The 17087-nt window shown below is 38.7% G+C and overlaps 4 protein-coding genes and 1 long non-coding RNA gene across 9 annotated transcripts; 2 read left to right on the forward strand and 3 right to left on the reverse strand.

The window, feature by feature from the left end:
* The first annotated feature begins 865 nt into the window (after positions 1-865).
* Positions 866-4240, forward strand: LOC111431341 (WUSCHEL-related homeobox 1-like). Its single transcript, XM_023067949.1, has 4 exons — positions 866-1246; positions 1323-1646; positions 2052-2125; positions 3620-4240. Exons 1-4 carry the CDS (start codon positions 1066-1068, stop codon positions 4064-4066), a joined length of 1026 nt encoding a protein of 341 aa, XP_022923717.1. The 5' UTR covers positions 866-1065; the 3' UTR covers positions 4067-4240.
* LOC111431345 lies at positions 3050-8354 on the reverse strand. Its single transcript, XR_002708486.1, has 3 exons — positions 8273-8354; positions 4657-4664; positions 3050-3062 (listed from the first exon to the last, which is right to left on the reverse strand). It is a non-coding gene; the product is annotated as an uncharacterized LOC111431345 (long non-coding RNA).
* LOC111431344 (thaumatin-like protein) lies at positions 8196-9449 on the forward strand. Its single transcript, XM_023067957.1, has 2 exons — positions 8196-8403; positions 8505-9449. Exons 1-2 carry the CDS (start codon positions 8340-8342, stop codon positions 9185-9187), a joined length of 747 nt encoding a protein of 248 aa, XP_022923725.1. The 5' UTR covers positions 8196-8339; the 3' UTR covers positions 9188-9449.
* A 663-nt stretch (positions 9450-10112) lies between these two features.
* Positions 10113-14891, reverse strand: LOC111431342. Of its 5 annotated transcripts, none has more exons than XM_023067951.1 (11): positions 14707-14891; positions 14573-14642; positions 14229-14296; positions 13858-13919; positions 13042-13123; positions 12720-12953; positions 11663-11791; positions 11525-11586; positions 11311-11426; positions 10872-10915; positions 10113-10501 (listed from the first exon to the last, which is right to left on the reverse strand). In XM_023067951.1, the coding sequence occupies exons 1-10, from the start codon at positions 14755-14757 to the stop codon at positions 10878-10880; spliced, it is 912 nt and encodes a 303-aa protein (XP_022923719.1). In that variant the 5' UTR covers positions 14758-14891; the 3' UTR covers positions 10113-10501; positions 10872-10877. The 5 variants fall into 5 exon arrangements, with proteins under 5 accessions (XP_022923719.1, XP_022923722.1, XP_022923718.1 ...); XM_023067954.1 differs by having other exon boundaries at positions 10872-10909; positions 14707-14890; XM_023067950.1 differs by lacking the exon at positions 10113-10501 and having other exon boundaries at positions 10614-10915.
* A 401-nt stretch (positions 14892-15292) lies between these two features.
* On the reverse strand, positions 15293-16486 carry LOC111431343 (peptidyl-prolyl cis-trans isomerase FKBP17-2, chloroplastic). The gene is made up of 3 exons (XM_023067956.1): positions 16014-16486; positions 15841-15885; positions 15293-15769 (listed from the first exon to the last, which is right to left on the reverse strand). The coding sequence occupies exons 1-3, from the start codon at positions 16379-16381 to the stop codon at positions 15415-15417; spliced, it is 768 nt and encodes a 255-aa protein (XP_022923724.1). The 5' UTR covers positions 16382-16486; the 3' UTR covers positions 15293-15414.
* Between the last annotated feature and the right edge of the window lie 601 nt (positions 16487-17087).

Here is a 17087-nt window from a genome sequence, read left to right on the forward strand (position 1 = left end):
TTAAAACGCGTTTACTAGAGAGAGATTATCATACCCTCAAAGAATGCTTCGTTCTCCTCTCCAACCGATGTGGGATCTCACAATTCTCCTCCCTTTTGAGCCTGCGTCCTCATTAGCACTCGTTCCCTTCTCCAATCGATGTAGGACCCCTCAATTCACCCCTTTCGAGACCCAGCGTCCTTACTGGCATACCGTCTCGTGTCCACCCCCTTCAGAGCTCAACCTCCTTACTGGAGATTGGCAAACCGCCTCATGTCCATCCCCTTCAGGGCTCAACCTCCTTGCTGACACATTGCTCGGTGTTTGGCTCCGATACCATTTGTAATAGACCAAGCCCACCGCTACCAAATATAGTCCTCTTTGGGCTTTCCCTTTCGAGCATCCTCTCTAGATTTTTAAAACGCGTTTACTAGAAAGAGATTACTCTCAAAGGATGCTTCGTTTTTCTCCCCAACCACACAAAGAATTCGTCTACAAACCACAAATCTTTCTCTAATAGAGCAAACTTATCCAAACATTCCTAGCAACAGGATTACGAGCAAAGACTATCCTCACAGACAAACACAGAGAGTAGGAGAGAGATTTGTTAGTGATTGAGGAGAGAGAATAGAGGAGGAGAGAGAGATGGAAGAGGAGGGTAAAAAGGGAATGGAAACGTACAAAAAGACAGGAAAATGAGAGAGAGAGAGAGAGAGAGAGAGAGAGAGAGAGAAGAGAGGCAGATTGGATTTAGAATAAGAGTGAAAGGCACGAGACATTAGGAAGACAATTAATGAGAGCAAACCATAAAACAAAAAACACACAAATATTATTTGAGTGTGATGAGAAGCTTATGATAACCCTCATCATCGTCACGTCGCTTTTCACTCACCACTCCCCAAAACACACTAAAACCAACAACCCTCACCCCAGAATTCCACGCCTTTCCTTCCCTTTCCTCTTCCTTCTTCTTCAATGGCGCCTATCCCCCTTCCCTCTAAACCCTCCATTTTTCCACTCCCTTTCACCTCCTCTTCCAAACCCATCAACGCTTTTTAACACCGACCTCTCCTTCCTTCAACCAATATGTGGATGATGGGTTACAATGACGCCGGAGATTTGAACTTCCCCACCGATTCCTTCACTCCTCGCCGCCTTAGGCCTCTCCTTCCTCGCCCTCTCTCTTCTCTTTCCTCCACCGCCGCCGTTAATCCTCCTTTCAACCTTATCCACACCAACGATTTCTTCTCCCAATTTCACCACATGGGTATCTTCTAATTCTCTCTTTTTTTTTTCTACTTTTTGTTTCTTCTATTGTTCATGTGTTTCATGTGTGGTTGCAGCCACCGTGACTGATCAGACCAAGAGAGAGTTGAACAACGCGCCACCGCCCGTCGTGGTTAGCTCGCGGTGGAACCCTACGCCGGAGCAGTTGAGAGTGCTGGAGGAATTGTATCGGCGGGGGACTCGAACTCCCTCCGCCGATCAAATTCAACATATCACTGCTCAGCTTCGTCGGTATGGTAAGATTGAAGGTAAGAATGTGTTCTATTGGTTTCAGAATCATAAAGCTAGAGAACGCCAGAAACGACGTCGTCAGATGGAATCCGCCATCACCGCCGACCACTCCGCTCCCGAACCCGGAATCCTTGAAAGGAAAGATTCAGGTCCGATCCCCTTACTACCCATCTCTTTGTAATCAATCAAATTCAAAAACATAAATTTACCAAATTTAATCCCTATTTTTACAATTTTTTTTCTATTTATTTTTATGGAAATTGGAGCGACAATTCATCCATTCAATTACAATTCATAAGAAAAATATAATTTTTAAAATCTCAAATTTCAATATGGATAGCATACTCGGAGTTAAATCGAAATTTTTTACTTTATTAGACATAATGTAGTATTTTTACGAGTTAAATGGACATCTCTTGAGACAATTAGACGGAGTATTTTGGGTAGGACGATGATTCCCTTTTTCAAAATTTTTTGTTGGGTTGTTCTAAACATTCTATTTGTTTGTTGAGACGTAAAGTCGTAGTCTTTTTTGTTTTACCTTTTGTGAACAGGGTCGGGTAGGACAGTATATGAAGAACAGACCAAAAACTGGGCGCCCTCTTCCAACTGCACAACACTTCCGGAGGTCTCTATTTTTTCTCTCTCTCTCACCTTCTTTCTTAATTTCTTCTTCCTTTTCCCTATGCTATACTAACCGGTTCGAGAGAGGAACGGAACATTTCTTATAAGTGTGTGAAAACCTCTTCCTAGCATTTTAAAACTGTGAGACTAACGATAATATCTGCTAACGATGGGTTTGAGCTAGGTGGTGTGCCAGTGAGGACGCTGGGCCTCCAAAGGAGGTTGATCATGTGATACCACATTGCTTATGAGGGTATGAAAACCTCTATCTAGTAGACAAGTTTTAAAACCGTGAGACTGACCAGGATATATTACGGGCCAAAATGGATAATATAATGGAATTAGACTATTATAAATGGTATTAGAGTCAATCATCGAGCGGTGTGCCAGCGAGGACACTGGGTCCACAAAGGGGTGGATTGTGAGATCCCACATCGGTTAGAGAAGGGAATGAAGCATTCCTTATAAGAGTGTGAAAACCTCTCCTAGCATACACGTTTTAAAACAGTGAGGCTGACCACGATACGTTACGGGCCAAAGCGGACAATATCTTCTAGCGATGGGATTGGACTATTACAAATGGTATCAGAGCCAATCATTGAACGGTGTGCTAGTGAGGACACTGGGCTCCCAAGGGGGTGGATTGTGAGATCCCACATCGGTTAGAGAGGGGAATGAAACTTGCGAAGGATTGAATTATTACAAATGGTATCAGAGCCAATCAACGGGCAGTATGCCAGTGAGGACACTGGGCTCCCAATGGGGTGGATTGTGAGATCCCACATTGGTTAGAGAAGGGAATGAAGCATTCCTTATAAGGGTGTGGAAACCTCTCCTAGCAAACACGTTTTAAAACCATGAGGCTGACCACAATACGTTACGGGCCAAAGCGAACAATATCTGCTAGCGATGAGATTGAGCTATTACAAGTGGTATCAAAGCTAATCATTGGGCGGTGTGCCAAAGAGGACACTGGGCCCACAAGGGGGTGGATTGTGAGATTCCACCTCGGTTAGAGAGGGGAATGAAACATTCCTTATAAGAGTGTAAACCTCTCCTAGTAGACGCGTTTTAAAATCGTGAGGCTGACCACAATACGTTAGAAGCCAAAGAAGACAATATCTGCTAGCGATGGAATTAGACTATTACAAATGGTTTCAGAGCCAATCATCGAGCGGAGTGCCAGTGAGATCCCACATCGATCAGAGAGGGGAATGAATCAGTTCGAGTGCGGAGAGAGAGAATAATTAGTGTAGAATAATTTATGGTAATGATTATGAAAACATCCCCATGCATGAGATGAGATGATGATGCATTTTTGAAGAAGAAGAGAAGAAGAAAGCGGTTTGTTTGTTGGGAAATGAAAAGCCTCTAAAAAGCTGCATTCCTTCCTTTCTGTCGGCTCTATAACCTCCCTCTTACCAAACTTTGGACATCATTTTGGGCTCCGCGCCTTTCCATACAATGCTTTGGATTTATGCCTTTCTTTTCCACACAGGAATCTGCTCCCATTCAACCACCGCCAACCCCTTGCACCACACACCGTGGATGGATCCAATTCCAAAGCCTTGTTCAAAACAACAACAACCCACCCTCCTCCTCCTTGCACTTCATGCATTCTCCCCCCACCACCGCTCTCGACGGCGGAGGAGCCCAGCTCATGATGAACACAGCCCCCATCCCCACCACCACCGCCGCCACCTCCACAGTTACAACAATAATGCACTCAAAATCTCATTCTAATATTGGAGGCTTTGCACCAAATGGGGTGGAAGAATTGGAGGAATCAGAAGAAGCTGAAACCCTTCAACTTTTTCCTTTGTGCAGTGAGTCACGGAATGGTGAGATTAGTGAAGGGAAAAATGGGTTTGAGACGGTGGGAAGTTCAGCTAATATTACTCCACTTCAGTTCTTTGAATTCCTTCCATTGAAGAACTCACCTTAATTTGGTTGCTTATTACTCTCATACTCATCAAGGCTAGAGGGTTTAAGTCAAGCTTGTAGTGAATATAGATTTTGTTTGAGCTCCCAACTTTTGTATTTATGAACGTAAAAGTTGATGGGGTTTGTGTTTTGGGATGTTTTATTGATGGATGTTGGTCAACACTTTCCTTTGCCATATGGGATTTTCATTTCATGGCCGAAATCGTGCACATCGTTGCGTTTGAATCAACTGTTATACTAAAATTTGATTGTATCAATGCTTCTATTCGCTCGGGAATTTAAAATTTTGTAGAAACTCAAACAAGTGAAGATTAATGTTAATTAGAGAGAACGTGATTGTTAATATAGACCTCCCACTCTAATATCGTGTTAAATCACTATTCTATACAAAAGTTTAAGTTGATGGGCTATGATATATTTCCGTCCAACCCTTTTCATGTTTAGGGTTTTTAACTTCAAAGACAAAATTTTTAACCATGAGAGAGAGATTTTTTGAGACAATTCTCTCTGAGTAACTTGGTAGCTCCATAACTTTGGGAGAAGGGATGGGAGAAGGGATGCCTTCTCATAAAGGGGTTGTAATGACTAGACCCGAGCACCTGTTTACAAAAAGACACAGATTTCCGCAAATGACTATATATATCATATAGTCATCCTGCACATTCTCTATTCTTTCTGGAATGAGATGAAATTAATTAATTAACGAGAAGAGAATTAAAGAGAGGTGGCAGAAAGAAAGAGAAGAAGAAGAGAGTGTGGCAGTGGTTTGGGGCCATATTGTTTATAGATTTGTAAGACAAAAACAGGAGAAAGTGACAAGACTTCAACCTATACCTTCCTTTGGTTCCACATATTATAACAAAGTTTCTCCTTAATTGAGTGAGTTTTGAGCCATCATTGTATCATCCCTTTCTTTCTTTTTCGTCATCATCCCCTCATCATCGCTAAGATTTCAGGAAGGAAGCACTTCTTATAAGAGTGTAAAAATTTAAAACTCTTTCTAGTAGATGTTTTTAAAAATCGTTAGGCTGACGGCGATGCACAATGAGCTAAAACGGACAATATCTGCTAGTAGAGGGTTTGGACGGTTACAAATGGTATTAGAGCTCAACATCGGGCAATATGCCAGCGAGGACGCTGGGCTCCCAAGGGGTGTGAATTGTGAGATCCTATATTGGTTTAGAGGGGAACGTAGCATTTTTTATAAGAGTGTAAAAATCTCTCCCTAATATACGCGTTTTAAAATCGTGAGACTATCGAAAGCGGAATATTTGGATTGGGGAGTAGCAATCTTCATGCTTGCTAATATTATTATGTTTTTTTTTTTAACGATTAGAGAATAAAATAGTTTTTTTGTGAGAGGAAATAGATTTAAATAAATAAATTCTGGTTGGACCTGATGGGCCTAAATAGATTTAAATAAATAAATTCTTGTTGGGCCTTATGGGCCGAAATAGATTTAAATAAATAAATTTTGTTGGGCCTTATGGGCCGAAATAGATTTAAATAAATAAATTCTTGTTGGGCCGGATGGCCGAAATAGATTTAAATAAAAATTATGTTTGGGCCTGGGCTTGATGGGGCCGAAATAGATTTAAATAAATAAATTCTTGTTGGGCCTGATGGGGCCTGAGAGGAAATAGATTTAATAAATAAATTCTTGTTGGGGCTGATGGGGTCTGTGAGAAATAGATTTAAATGAATAAATTCTTGTTGGGCCTGGGCCTGATGGAGCCGAAATAGATTTAAATAAATAAATTCTTGGGCCTGATGGGCTGTGAAGAAATAGATTTAAATAAATAAATTCTTGTTGGGCCTGATGGGGCCTATGAGGAAAAGTCTTGTTGGGCCAGTAGGGAGAGATCATGGTCCAAACCTAAGCCCAAATCCAATGCTTTGCTGAAAAGCTCTAACGAAGCCCAAAAACGAAAACTGACTTAATCAAAAGGATTATATATTATATAATCATTAAAAATATCTAACGTACTATATATTACATATACCGAATGTTGTAGCTAAACGTTTTCAAATTGGAAAATTTCAAAATATATATATATACCTTTTTTTTTTTTTCGTGAGAGATTAAAACGTAGCATATTAATGAACGGATTCATTTTTGTTACGTCAAAAATTAAACGACGGTAAATAAAAAAGGATGAAAGAAATAATAACTGTAGCAGCTCAAGCCCACCGCTAACAGATATTATTATATGATGTTTCGTTTCCCTCTCCCACTCATGTCTGATGTCATTTGTAACCGCTCAAACTCATCGCTAGTAGATATTATTTCTTTGATTTTTCCTTTTGAGTGTTTCTTTGAAGTTTTTAAATAAAGAGAAGTTTTTACACCTTTATAGAGATCTCACGATAACTAAGTTATTTTTCGAAGAACCAATCCGGTTAGTTTAAATTTAAAGATTAAATATGCATTAAGTTTTGAATATTATAAAAATAGGAGCATGTGAATGATTTTGTTTTATTATGGTTTTTGACCGTAAAATATATAATTCAAATCTAACTTTATATTTAATAAACATATAAAAGATCGGACTAAAAAGGATGCTGCTTGTGGGCTTCCATACTTAAAAAAACATAAAATCATTTAAATATTCCTCTGTTTCTTCCCCTAAATTTAAGAATGTTTTTTTCTTTTTCCTTTTCAAATTGATTATTGATTTTGTATTATTATTTTATTTTTTTAAAAAGTATTAGATCTGTCGTCCGGACCAAACAGTTTAATAAACGACAATAATGTAAATTGAGTCGCCATTTGACGGCGTTAGCTTTGGTGTCGGCCCCAGCAAAGAGAATTTATCTTTAGGGTAAAAGTAAAAAAGTGAAAAAGAAAAAGAGAAAAGAGAAGGGTATAAAGGGAAATTCGATGTAACTTTGTTAACGTGTGGTAATCAATAGAATGAAGGAATGTGAGCCGTTGATGCGAAAAGATCGAAGTTTGTGCTCAGTTGCGCCAAACGTGTGCATGGTACTTTCTTCACCAACTATCTACCAAATCCACACGTGCCGACCATACTGCTGTTGTTAATATCATCAATCAATTAATTATAAAATTAATTCTCACACTAAATTTATCATTAGATTAAATCATTGGGTTACCAATTTTTTTTTAAAGGATACGTTATTTTTGGATTTTACTGTTATGAAATAATAGTGTTTTTTTTTTAATAAAAGACAATAATCTCATATGAGATCCTGCTGGTTAGAGTAGAGAACGAAGTATTTCTTATAAGAGTGTAGAAACTTCCTTCTGGTATAAAATTAACGATTATACGTAATGGTCAAAACAAATAATATTTACTAGTAGTAGCCTTAGACTGTCACATAATAAGTTTGTGAAATAAGAACTCGCGCTAATATTTGAAATGGTAATTATTTCTAATCCAAACCTCTTCAAATATCGTTTTTTTGTATATCTATTATGTGCTTGAGTGTTTAAGAACATAAACATTAATTTTCTCTTATTTGATCTCTTATATTGTTCTGTGTTTCGAATTTTTTCGAAATATGTCTTGTTTCCCATAATTGATTGAATCAACATTCCTCTCATCCAAATTAACACACAACAAAAATTCAAATACTTTTCTATAGGATCTAATGAAGGCTAAGTACATAAACTAATAGCAAAAGTTCTTGATAAATTTTATCCACAAAAATCAAATTTATAATCAGGAAAATAAAGAATGTAAAGTAATAATAATAATAATAATGACAGGCAAGTTTTGGTCCTCGTGGAAGAATCTAAAATGGGTAGCAGTCATTAGTAGGTTCATTGGAGAAAGTGAAGTGGTTTACAGTTTTTTGAAGAATGGAGGAGAGAGGCAACCAGTAGGCCAGTTCATACTTTTATTCAAAACAGATTCCCTTGACATGTGAAGGAGTTTCCTTTTTGTAAAATGAACACAGCCAAGCCCCTCCTGTGCTTCTGACATCTTTGGGAACTGGGCAACTTTGTCATCATTTATCCCTCTCTCTAACCCCGCTCTAAAATAAATATTGTCTTTTTTAAACTTTTATTCTTGAATTTTATCTCTGAAGAGAGTTTTTTACCATCTTATAACGAAGGATTCGTTCTCCCATCAATCCGAGTCCACTTTTTGAGTGCGCCTGGTCTCTCTCCTCCTAATTTTACTCCATTTCCCCTCTGATCTGCATTGTCTATTTCTCTATATAAGCACTCATATCCATCAACTTTTTGAGGGAGCTTGAGCAGAAGAAAGACATACTCTCTCTAACTCTCTATAACACTATCAGTCACGATGGTTTATCTGAGATCTCTTGTGGTTCTCACTCTCTACACCCTCTTGACTTCCTACAATTCAGGTAACTGACTCACTAATGAAATCTTCGGGTTATGTTTTGTGTTCTTAGATTCTAAACAATGTGACTCAACTCCATGGTTTTTCTTCTTGCATTTGCTACAGTTTTCGTCTCTGCAACTACAATAACATTCTACAACAAATGCCCTCATCCAGTTTGGCCTGGCATTCAGCCCAGTGCTGGCAAGCCCTTGTTGGCTCGCGGAGGCTTCAAGCTCCCACCCAACAAGGGCTACTCTCTACGCCTTCCAGCCCTGTGGTCTGGCCGTTTCTGGGGCCGCCATGGCTGTGCTTTTGACGCATCTGGCAGAGGCAAGTGCGCTACAGGGGATTGTGGTGGTGCCCTCTACTGCAATGGCATTGGAGGTGCCCCACCAGCCACACTTGCTGAGATTACACTTGGAAATGACCAAGATTTCTATGATGTGAGCCTTGTTGATGGCTACAATCTGGCTATGTCCATTACCCCCTCTAAAGGCTCGGGGAAATGTAGCTATGCTGGGTGTGTGAGTGACCTTAACATGATGTGTCCTGTGGGTTTACAAGTTAGATCTCACGATGACCACAGAGTGGTGGCCTGCAAAAGTGCTTGCTCTGCATTCAATTCTCCAAGGTATTGCTGCACAGGCAGGTTTGGTAATCCGCAGTCCTGCAAGCCAACCGCATATTCCAAGATCTTCAAGACCGCTTGTCCTAAGGCTTACTCTTATGCTTATGATGATCCCACTAGCATTGCAACTTGCACTGGTGGCAACTATTTGGTTACTTTTTGCCCTCGTCACAGTTAGATGCACTTTAAAGCAAAAGCAAAGAAAAACTTTGGATGGATTATGATACTTTTGATAGGAGTTTGTTTATGGGGAATAGTGGCTTTGACTAATGGACTTAAATTGATGCCATCTATCTCTCTCTCTCTCTCTCTCTCTCTCTATTGTTACTAGGTATTAATAGGCTTTTGGCCGTTGGGGCCTTGTATTAATGGCTGGCTTTTGGTTCTTGTGGACTATGACTTATGAGTAAAAGGGAACTAAGAAGCTGATTAGCTTGCAAGAATCGCAGTCTCTTGTCCCAATTGCTAATATGGAAATGACAGTATTACATGAGGTGAAAAGCTGTGCTGGGATAGTGTGAGTGGATTTCTAGTGTGTTCCGTTGGCTATATCTTTATAAGGTAAAGCATGCCAGCTGGGTCAGCCATCCAATGGCAGTGCTTTTCACATGAAAATATATTTAAAAAGGGAGCCATTTTCCACTCTACTTGACACACTTGCTTTTCTTTTAAAAAAAGTTCACCTAAACACTACTTTTTCATTTAAGAACATGTATATTACGAAACAGTTGCAAATTTGAATTGAAATATTCGGTTAAGGCCTTTACCTTGGCTCAGTGGAGTCTGTCTGTTTCAAATTACGGCCATCAGCACTGAGGGGAGGAGGGCATTGAAAATTAGCTGGGAAGAACTCTCAAGGGCCCAGCGACCGGCTACCTGTTGGGGGGCCTATAAAAGAATCTTCAATTTAAACGTCAGTGTTTATCAATATAATGTACCAAATCAATTCAATTTCAGCGGCAGCCGAAAGAACAGGCTGATAAACAAGCAGCCCCCACTTAGCGGAAAATTTGTAGTTATCATTCCTTTGAATGCTTCAAAGATCAATCATCTTCAGCCAAAGACTTCCATCTTTTGCTGCTTTTTGTCATCATAGAACACACTGGCAATTCAATCCATTACTTTTCTCTATTAAATTCAAATTACTATCCATATACACGAGAAGATAAAGTCTGATAAGAAAACAGGGAAATTCTATCATGTGCAATCAAAAGACAGGCATTGATGATGAGATTGAACAATTAGAAAAGGTGATTAAAGACTAATGTGTGCACATTAGACTGAGGGTAACACCAATACAAACCCCATCATTTCAATTCTTATCTCGCTATTTATGTGAGCTCCTGTACCTGCAGCAAGCCTACATTTTAGTAAACTTATTGATGCACTTCTACAAAAATGATTGCTTTTTGACATGCCCTTAAAGTATAGAAGACAGAGGATAATGGGTCACATGACCCACGAGTCAAGATGATGAGGATTGCAAGCATTCCTGCATAAAGTGGGAATATCAATATTCCTACACAAAACAGTAATAACAAAGAATTAACGGACATAACATTCGCAATTTTCCCTAAATCTGAAAAATAATCATGTGAATAAAATATTAAAAGAGACAAAATATGCCCTTTGATTCATCTTGGTTTACTTTGATAGGTACAAACTCGAAGATTTTGAGGTGGCATTTAGCAGTTCATATTTTTCATACAATATCCTCTCCGTCATACAACAATTAATCAAAACAAGTATCAACGTCGGTTGTGTAATCAATAGATACATCATAAGAGGAACAGTGGCAAGATAGTGTCGTAAGCTCTAATCAAACTAATGTAAACAAGAACTCAACAAGTCCAAATGCTAACCCTTCTTCAATCTGTCGCTGCTTTCGTCCTTGCTTGCTCTGTACCTTGCACAAATCGTAGGAAACTTCAGGCAATAGATAGAATTAGCTTGTGCCATTTCAAGAGTTATCATCCTGATGATTTTGTCATACTTAATAAAATCCCTGAATTGAAAATATATAACTTCAAAGAATAAGAAAATGAAGAAGAAAAATTATGCACGGGTATTCGTTTATAGATCCTGCATAATTTCAAATGATGCTGGCTCAGTACTATCGGTCAAGATATCAGACTTACAAAGGTAAAATATCAATAGTTTTTGTTACATGCTTTAAGTAACCATCAGTCATAAATGAGTACAGATGTTGGCTTTATTTCAGATACATAATATAGGTGACGCATGCGTAAGCAAGCAAATGAGTTACAATTAAAGCAATGAAGTTACAATTATCTTTCTCACCAGTTTTGCTCGCCCCGGGGAATTTGCGGCTGTAAAAAGGAAATTCAAATAGAAAGTTTTTCTTGAACCACGAGGGCAGGTTTCCATATATTGCTGTAGGCAGTGGGATCAGGGGGCTGGAGTAGAATCAAACGGATCATTACTTTTACCATATGGTTGTTAAATTAGTGGTAGTGTTAATAAATGAAAGAACAAGAAAAAAAAAGAACCCCACCTAGTCTCTCTTTTATAACGTACGTATTCGGTCACATTCCCAAACTTCTTATCTGCTGATTTCTGTTAATACAAAACATGCTAGTAATTAAGTCGAAGAAAGATTTGCTCATTAATTGAAAGGGAGGGGAAAGCAAACCTCAAGTAGAGGGATCCCACTGACAAAAAGAAGCAGCAATGTTAGGAATATTGGCCCAAGTATCACAAGCCACTCAATACCTTCCAGAACGGGAGTGGAAGCAACGAAGATTCCCCACCAAAGAAAGATCTGTTATCACCGTTGTTAAAAGCGTTCATCTATAAAAGAATTTTAAGAGAAATACGTATCTGGTAGAAAATATATGCAACCCCGTGGTAGAAAATAATTCGCAATACGATAAGTCAGTGCAGCTACACACCACCAAACTAATAATTTGAATCCTTACTCGTAGGGAAACACAATTTCTTCATCACAAATGTCAACATTTGAGTTTATCAAAGGTTCATATCTTGAGCATTCTTTCCTATGAAAAGTAATATATCGTAAGCTAAGCACTGGCATATGAGGGTGTCCAAGAAAATGATATTTATATTTTCTAAGTATCTACGAATAACCTAGAGCGCAAGCAACTCTTCTTCCGAAGAAGAATGTCATTCCTTGGCTTGACTTGGCAGGCTAGTAAGTCAAGTGAGAGGATGTAACCGCCCAAACAACCGTTAGCAGGTATTGCTCTCTTTGGGTTTTCCCTTTCGAGCATCCCCTCAAGGTTTTAAAACGCGTATAGTAGAGAAAAGTTTCCACACCTTTATAAGAAATGTTTTGTTCCCCTCTCCAATTGATGTGAGATCTCACAATCTACCCCTTGTGGGGGACCAACGTCCTCGCTGGCACACCGCCCGATGTCTGGCTCTGATACTATTTGTATTAGCCAAAACCTACTACTAGCAGATATTGTCTTTTTTAGACTTTCCTTTTAGGCTTCCTCAAGGTTTTAAAATGCAATATTTGTCAGTGGTAGGTTTGGACGGTTAGAGAGGAATATTATAAAGTAGAGTGAGCTTTTGTTAAAGCTAATGGAAAGGCCAAAGGACCTCAGTATAAAGCAAGAATATTAAGCATAAATAGATAGCTACTTACAAAGTTTTCGAAAGTGCATAAAGAAAGAATACGAGGAATGCCAGTTACAAAGTAAATGTACTTTTGGCAGTGGCCTAACCTCACCAAAGTAATTAGGATGACGAGAGACCTTCCAAAGTCCAACATCGCACCACTTCCCCCTATTTACTGGAGAGTTTTTAAATGCCAATTTTTGTTGATCAGCTGTAGTTTCGATTACAACACCCACTAACCACATAATCCACCCAATTACATCCGCAGCTCGGAGAGATGGATTGTGATTGCTTGCATTGACCACCGTGATAGGTAAACTTACGGTCCAGACCCAGACAGCCTGAATCAATGAAATGGTGAGTTAGAGTAGCTAAAATGAGATTTTAATATGAGGATTGCACGAATGATAAAAGAATAATCAAATCCACCTGCAATATCCAGAAAACTGCTAATTTTCCCAAATTACTACGAATTTTATCAAAACGTCGATCCTCTCCCCATTGCAAAATCCTGAGAGAAACATAAAGAGAATAAAAAAAAAAAAAAACTACAATAAGCACCTGATATACAATGATTTCCATCGATATTGTCCTATCAGGTCATCCATAGACTGAACAAAAATTTATGATTTCGAAAACGCATATATTTCGAAAACTACCTTGGCCAATTTTCTAATTTCAAGAATTAAATCTCCCCTTCCTTCTGCAAATTATGCCCCATCTTGCACCGATAATAATAATACTGAGAACAACTGAGGAATTAGTGTGTGAGATCCCATATCGGTCGGAGAGGAAAACGAAGCATTCTTTATAAGAGCGTGGAAACCTCTCCCTAGCAGACGCGTTTTAAAAACCTGGAGGGGAAGCTCGAAAGAGAAAGCCTAAAGAGGACAATATATGCTAGCGGTAGGTTTGGGCTTGGGCTGATTGATTTCCATGTGTGTGCTTACATAAATTACTAGTTGGGTTGATAATACATAACTAGGTAAAAAACATTTTTCTTCAGATTAAAGGCCACGACATTTACTGTAACATGCTAAAATCTAATATTCATGATGGAAAAATGCTTAGAAAAGCTTATTGCTATTGAGTTAAATTGTAAGAGTATGAAGAACAAAACAAGTTCTATATGAAGAACAAAACAAGTTCTATCTCTTATACTAATTCTAAGCATGCAATACAAGATTACCACCAAAATGAAATGTGAAAATTGAAGACTTATTCATGGCAAGCTGTTATACATACCTCATTAACAAGAAAAAACCAAGACGAAGGCCCCATGTCACTACAAGCACAGACAGAATTACCTGGAAAAATAGAACCATACTTTCAGAGTAAAATTTTCTATAGAACACCAACTTCTTTTCATAGAATAGGCAGTTCGGATACAGTGCAAGAACAGAACATGCACAACTTGAGCAACACAAAATGCCGACAGTGAAGTATGCCAAAATGGAACTCCTACAAGTTTCTTCAGTCAAATGGTAAATCAAAACTATAGAGTTAAACCCAAGGCACGTTTTCACTAAACTTTGAAACCATGATTGGCATTTGTTACATCAGGAAAATTGTTTAATAATCGTTCTCAGGCAGCTTACAGAATCAAACAGCATTACCTGTCTAAAATGGCAAGTGCCTTTAAGAACTAGAGTCAAAACAGCAAGTATCACAAAATTTGTGCTACCTGTAAATCAGGAACTTCATAATTAGATATCAAAACTAAACAGTGATACCAAGTATATAAAAAGGCACATGCCTCTACGTTTCTCAGCACCTAAACGACCAAATTCTTTCTTTACAGTCTCATTTCACTCGCGACATTAAAAATTAAAAAATTAAAAAAAAAAAACAATCAGGATTCCTTCTCTGGAATACTAATTCCAGCGATTCTCTTCCGCTTTTATTTCTCGGCAAAACGAATTCAGATTCTTGAGAAATAAGAAGGAAAGTAAGTAAATACCAGCGAAATCAGTAACTTTGTCAAATCTGAGAAGAGCTGTGATTATAAAGAACGACAGTTGATACCCAATCTGTAAATCAGAAAATAGGTGTGAGAAAGAGTTGATACCCAATCAGAGAAGTCGTAAATCTTACAGTGACAGTGGCAGTGAGGGCCAAGAAATGGGAGTCGATCACAGTGCCCATGAAGCTGTCAACGACGAAACGCTCTGGATTTCAGTTTCTCCCGTTCATTAAGATTCTTATCTGGTTAAATAACAAATTAGTCAATCAGAGAATCCAAGAGAGTTCCTCCGTTCCCGCCATTACAATCACTTTTCGAGAAAGGTTCTTCTATGGATAATAGTTTATTTTTAAATATTTAATTAAAATTTGTAACCAATTTTAATATATATTTTATAATTATAAAATTAAATAAATAAACAAATATATATATATATCTAAAATAAAAAATAAATTAACTCTCATCCCTTTTAAACTTTTTATTATCTTTTAAAAATTATGGAACAAATCGATCCCTCGTAAATTGCAATATAAAAACTCCACGAACTTATCAGACATAAAAAAAAAAAAAAAATAAAATTTTAATTAAATTGTTTTTAAAGTTCAATAATACAGGAGACTACCCATGAGACATCCAGAGCTCATAGGTAATTAGAAAGTTACAAGCCTACCAAATAGCAAATATTATCGGTTTCCGTCAATGACGTCAGTTTTACAATTTTAAAACACGTCTGCTAGGGAGAGGTTTACACATTATTATAAAGAATTCATGTGAGTTACAAACTAAGTAGATGTGAGTTACAAACTAAGTAGAGGTATGGGAATTGATTGAAGAACAGTTCAAGCAGGAGCAATGGACACCTTGTCAATCTCAACAACATACTCTAAAGTTGCAAATGGAGGAATTTGAAGACCAGAACCCAAATCTCCACCTTTCTCTCCAAACCCCAAATTAGAAGGAATTATAACTCTCCTCTTACCACCTGCTTTCATGGATTTCACCACATATTCCAAACCTTCACACATTCCTCTGCTGTAAGGTCTTGAGCCCATCACCAAAGCCAGTGGCTTTCTACCACTTTCAAAGGTATCTACAAATACTTCATCACTGCCTTGTATCTTTCCCTTGAGGTTTATCACAACCAAGTCCCCGGACCTCGGTGTGGCGCCGCCGCCAACTCTCAGCTCGTAATACCTGTTTTTGCATCAGCAGAATGTGTTAGATGAGTGAGAAAGAGGGCAAGTTCTAAGATGTTAGATATGCACCTTATGCCATTGGGTAGCACTACTTCCTCTTCCTTTTCAACGTTTCTGCACAATCCAGTGATTGGTTATTATGGAAGTTTACAAGAATTGGTTCATGTTGGTTCTACTGTTCTTAATTCAATTTGGGGCTAAGGAAATTAATGCGAAATTGAAAAAGAGAAGGGATTGAGGACCTTGTATTTGCTACTTCTTGAGAGACTTCGAGGCGGGTTTTGATCTGTTCGGAGATTACACCAAAGGCGAGAAAAGCAGCCCACCCAAGGCCTGCGCCGAGCCCGAATCGCCTTGTCAAGGTTGAAGCAATCCAATCCGTGGACTCGACATTGGTGGTGGGTCTCTGTTGCTCCACCTTTGTTGGGGCTGGTTTTGGTGGCTCCGATGAAGTAGTGCTCAGAGATGGAGATGGCGACGGAGTTTGCGGCGGTTGGGAAGGTGGGGTTGAAGGTGAAGGTGAAGGTGAAGGTGTTTGTGAGGAAGCCAAGTGATAAGTTCTGGTAAGTGGGTGGGATAGAAATGTATTTGATCCGAAAAAGGAAGCCATGATCACAAGCAGATAGCAGCTGCAGCAAGTTACAATAACAATATAATTGAAGAAGAAGCAGGAAGAATTGGATGATAGTCCCTGTCCCTACCTTATCCCTTCTTCAGATATTTAGATGGTGGCTCCTCTCCATTTCTTTCGGATTCCCCACGTGAGATCCCACCTCGGTTGTAGTGAGGAACAAAACAAATATTATTTATAAAGGTGTGAAAACCTCTTCTTGGTAGACACGTTTTAAAAAAATTTGAGAGTGTGAAAACCTCTTCTTGGTAGACACGTTTTAAAAAAATTTGAGAGTGTGAAAACCTCTTGGTAGACACATTAACAAATATTATTTATAAGGGTGTGAAAACCTCTTCTTGGTAGACACGTTTTAAAAAAATTTGAGAGGAACCAAAAAAGTGAAAAGCCCAAAGAGGACAATATCCGCCCATAGTGAGCTTGCACTGTTACAAATAGTATCAGAGTCAAACACCGGGCGATGTGCCAACGAGGGGGCCAAGCCGCGAAGGAGGGTGAATACGAGGCGGTGTGTCAACAAGGACGTTAGGCCCTAAAGGTGTGGATTGGAGAGTCCCACATTGATGGGAGAAGGGAACAGTGTCCGTGAGAAGAACACTAGGCCTAGAAAGGGGTGGATTGTGAGATCCCACCAAACATTCTTTATAAGAGGTGGATTATGAGATCCCACCAAACATTCTTTATA

This window comes from Cucurbita moschata, unplaced genomic scaffold (genome assembly GCF_002738365.1).
Source record: "Cucurbita moschata cultivar Rifu unplaced genomic scaffold, Cmos_1.0 Cmo_Scf00036, whole genome shotgun sequence".
Lineage (NCBI taxonomy): Eukaryota > Viridiplantae > Streptophyta > Magnoliopsida > Cucurbitales > Cucurbitaceae > Cucurbita > Cucurbita moschata.

What these genes read in the sequence shown, in the direction of transcription:
- LOC111431341 (XM_023067949.1), top strand. Translation starts at nt 1,066, where the DNA reads ATGTGGATGATGGGTTACAATGACGCCGGAGATTTGAACTTCCCCACC. An exon ending in CTCCCAATTTCACCACATGG is followed by an intron (nt 1,247 to 1,322) that starts GTATCTTCTAAT and finishes GTGTGGTTGCAG; the next exon opens with CCACCGTGACTGATCAGACC. An exon ending in ACTGCACAACACTTCCGGAG is followed by an intron (nt 2,126 to 3,619) that starts GTCTCTATTTTT and finishes TTTTCCACACAG; the next exon opens with GAATCTGCTCCCATTCAACC.
- LOC111431344 (XM_023067957.1), top strand. Translation starts at nt 8,340, where the DNA reads ATGGTTTATCTGAGATCTCTTGTGGTTCTCACTCTCTACACCCTCTTG. An exon ending in CTTGACTTCCTACAATTCAG is followed by an intron (nt 8,404 to 8,504) that starts GTAACTGACTCA and finishes CATTTGCTACAG; the next exon opens with TTTTCGTCTCTGCAACTACA.
- LOC111431342 (XM_023067951.1), bottom strand. Translation starts at nt 14,757, where the DNA reads ATGGGCACTGTGATCGACTCCCATTTCTTGGCCCTCACTGCCACTGTC. An exon ending in GGTTTTTTCTTGTTAATGAG is followed by an intron (nt 13,124 to 13,857) that starts GTATGTATAACA and finishes TGTTTCTCTCAG; the next exon opens with GATTTTGCAATGGGGAGAGG. An exon ending in CAGTTTTCTGGATATTGCAG is followed by an intron (nt 12,954 to 13,041) that starts GTGGATTTGATT and finishes TCATTGATTCAG; the next exon opens with GCTGTCTGGGTCTGGACCGT.
- LOC111431343 (XM_023067956.1), bottom strand. Translation starts at nt 16,381, where the DNA reads ATGGCTTCCTTTTTCGGATCAAATACATTTCTATCCCACCCACTTACC. An exon ending in CAAGAAGTAGCAAATACAAG is followed by an intron (nt 15,886 to 16,013) that starts GTCCTCAATCCC and finishes TGGATTGTGCAG; the next exon opens with AAACGTTGAAAAGGAAGAGG. An exon ending in GTGCTACCCAATGGCATAAG is followed by an intron (nt 15,770 to 15,840) that starts GTGCATATCTAA and finishes ATGCAAAAACAG; the next exon opens with GTATTACGAGCTGAGAGTTG.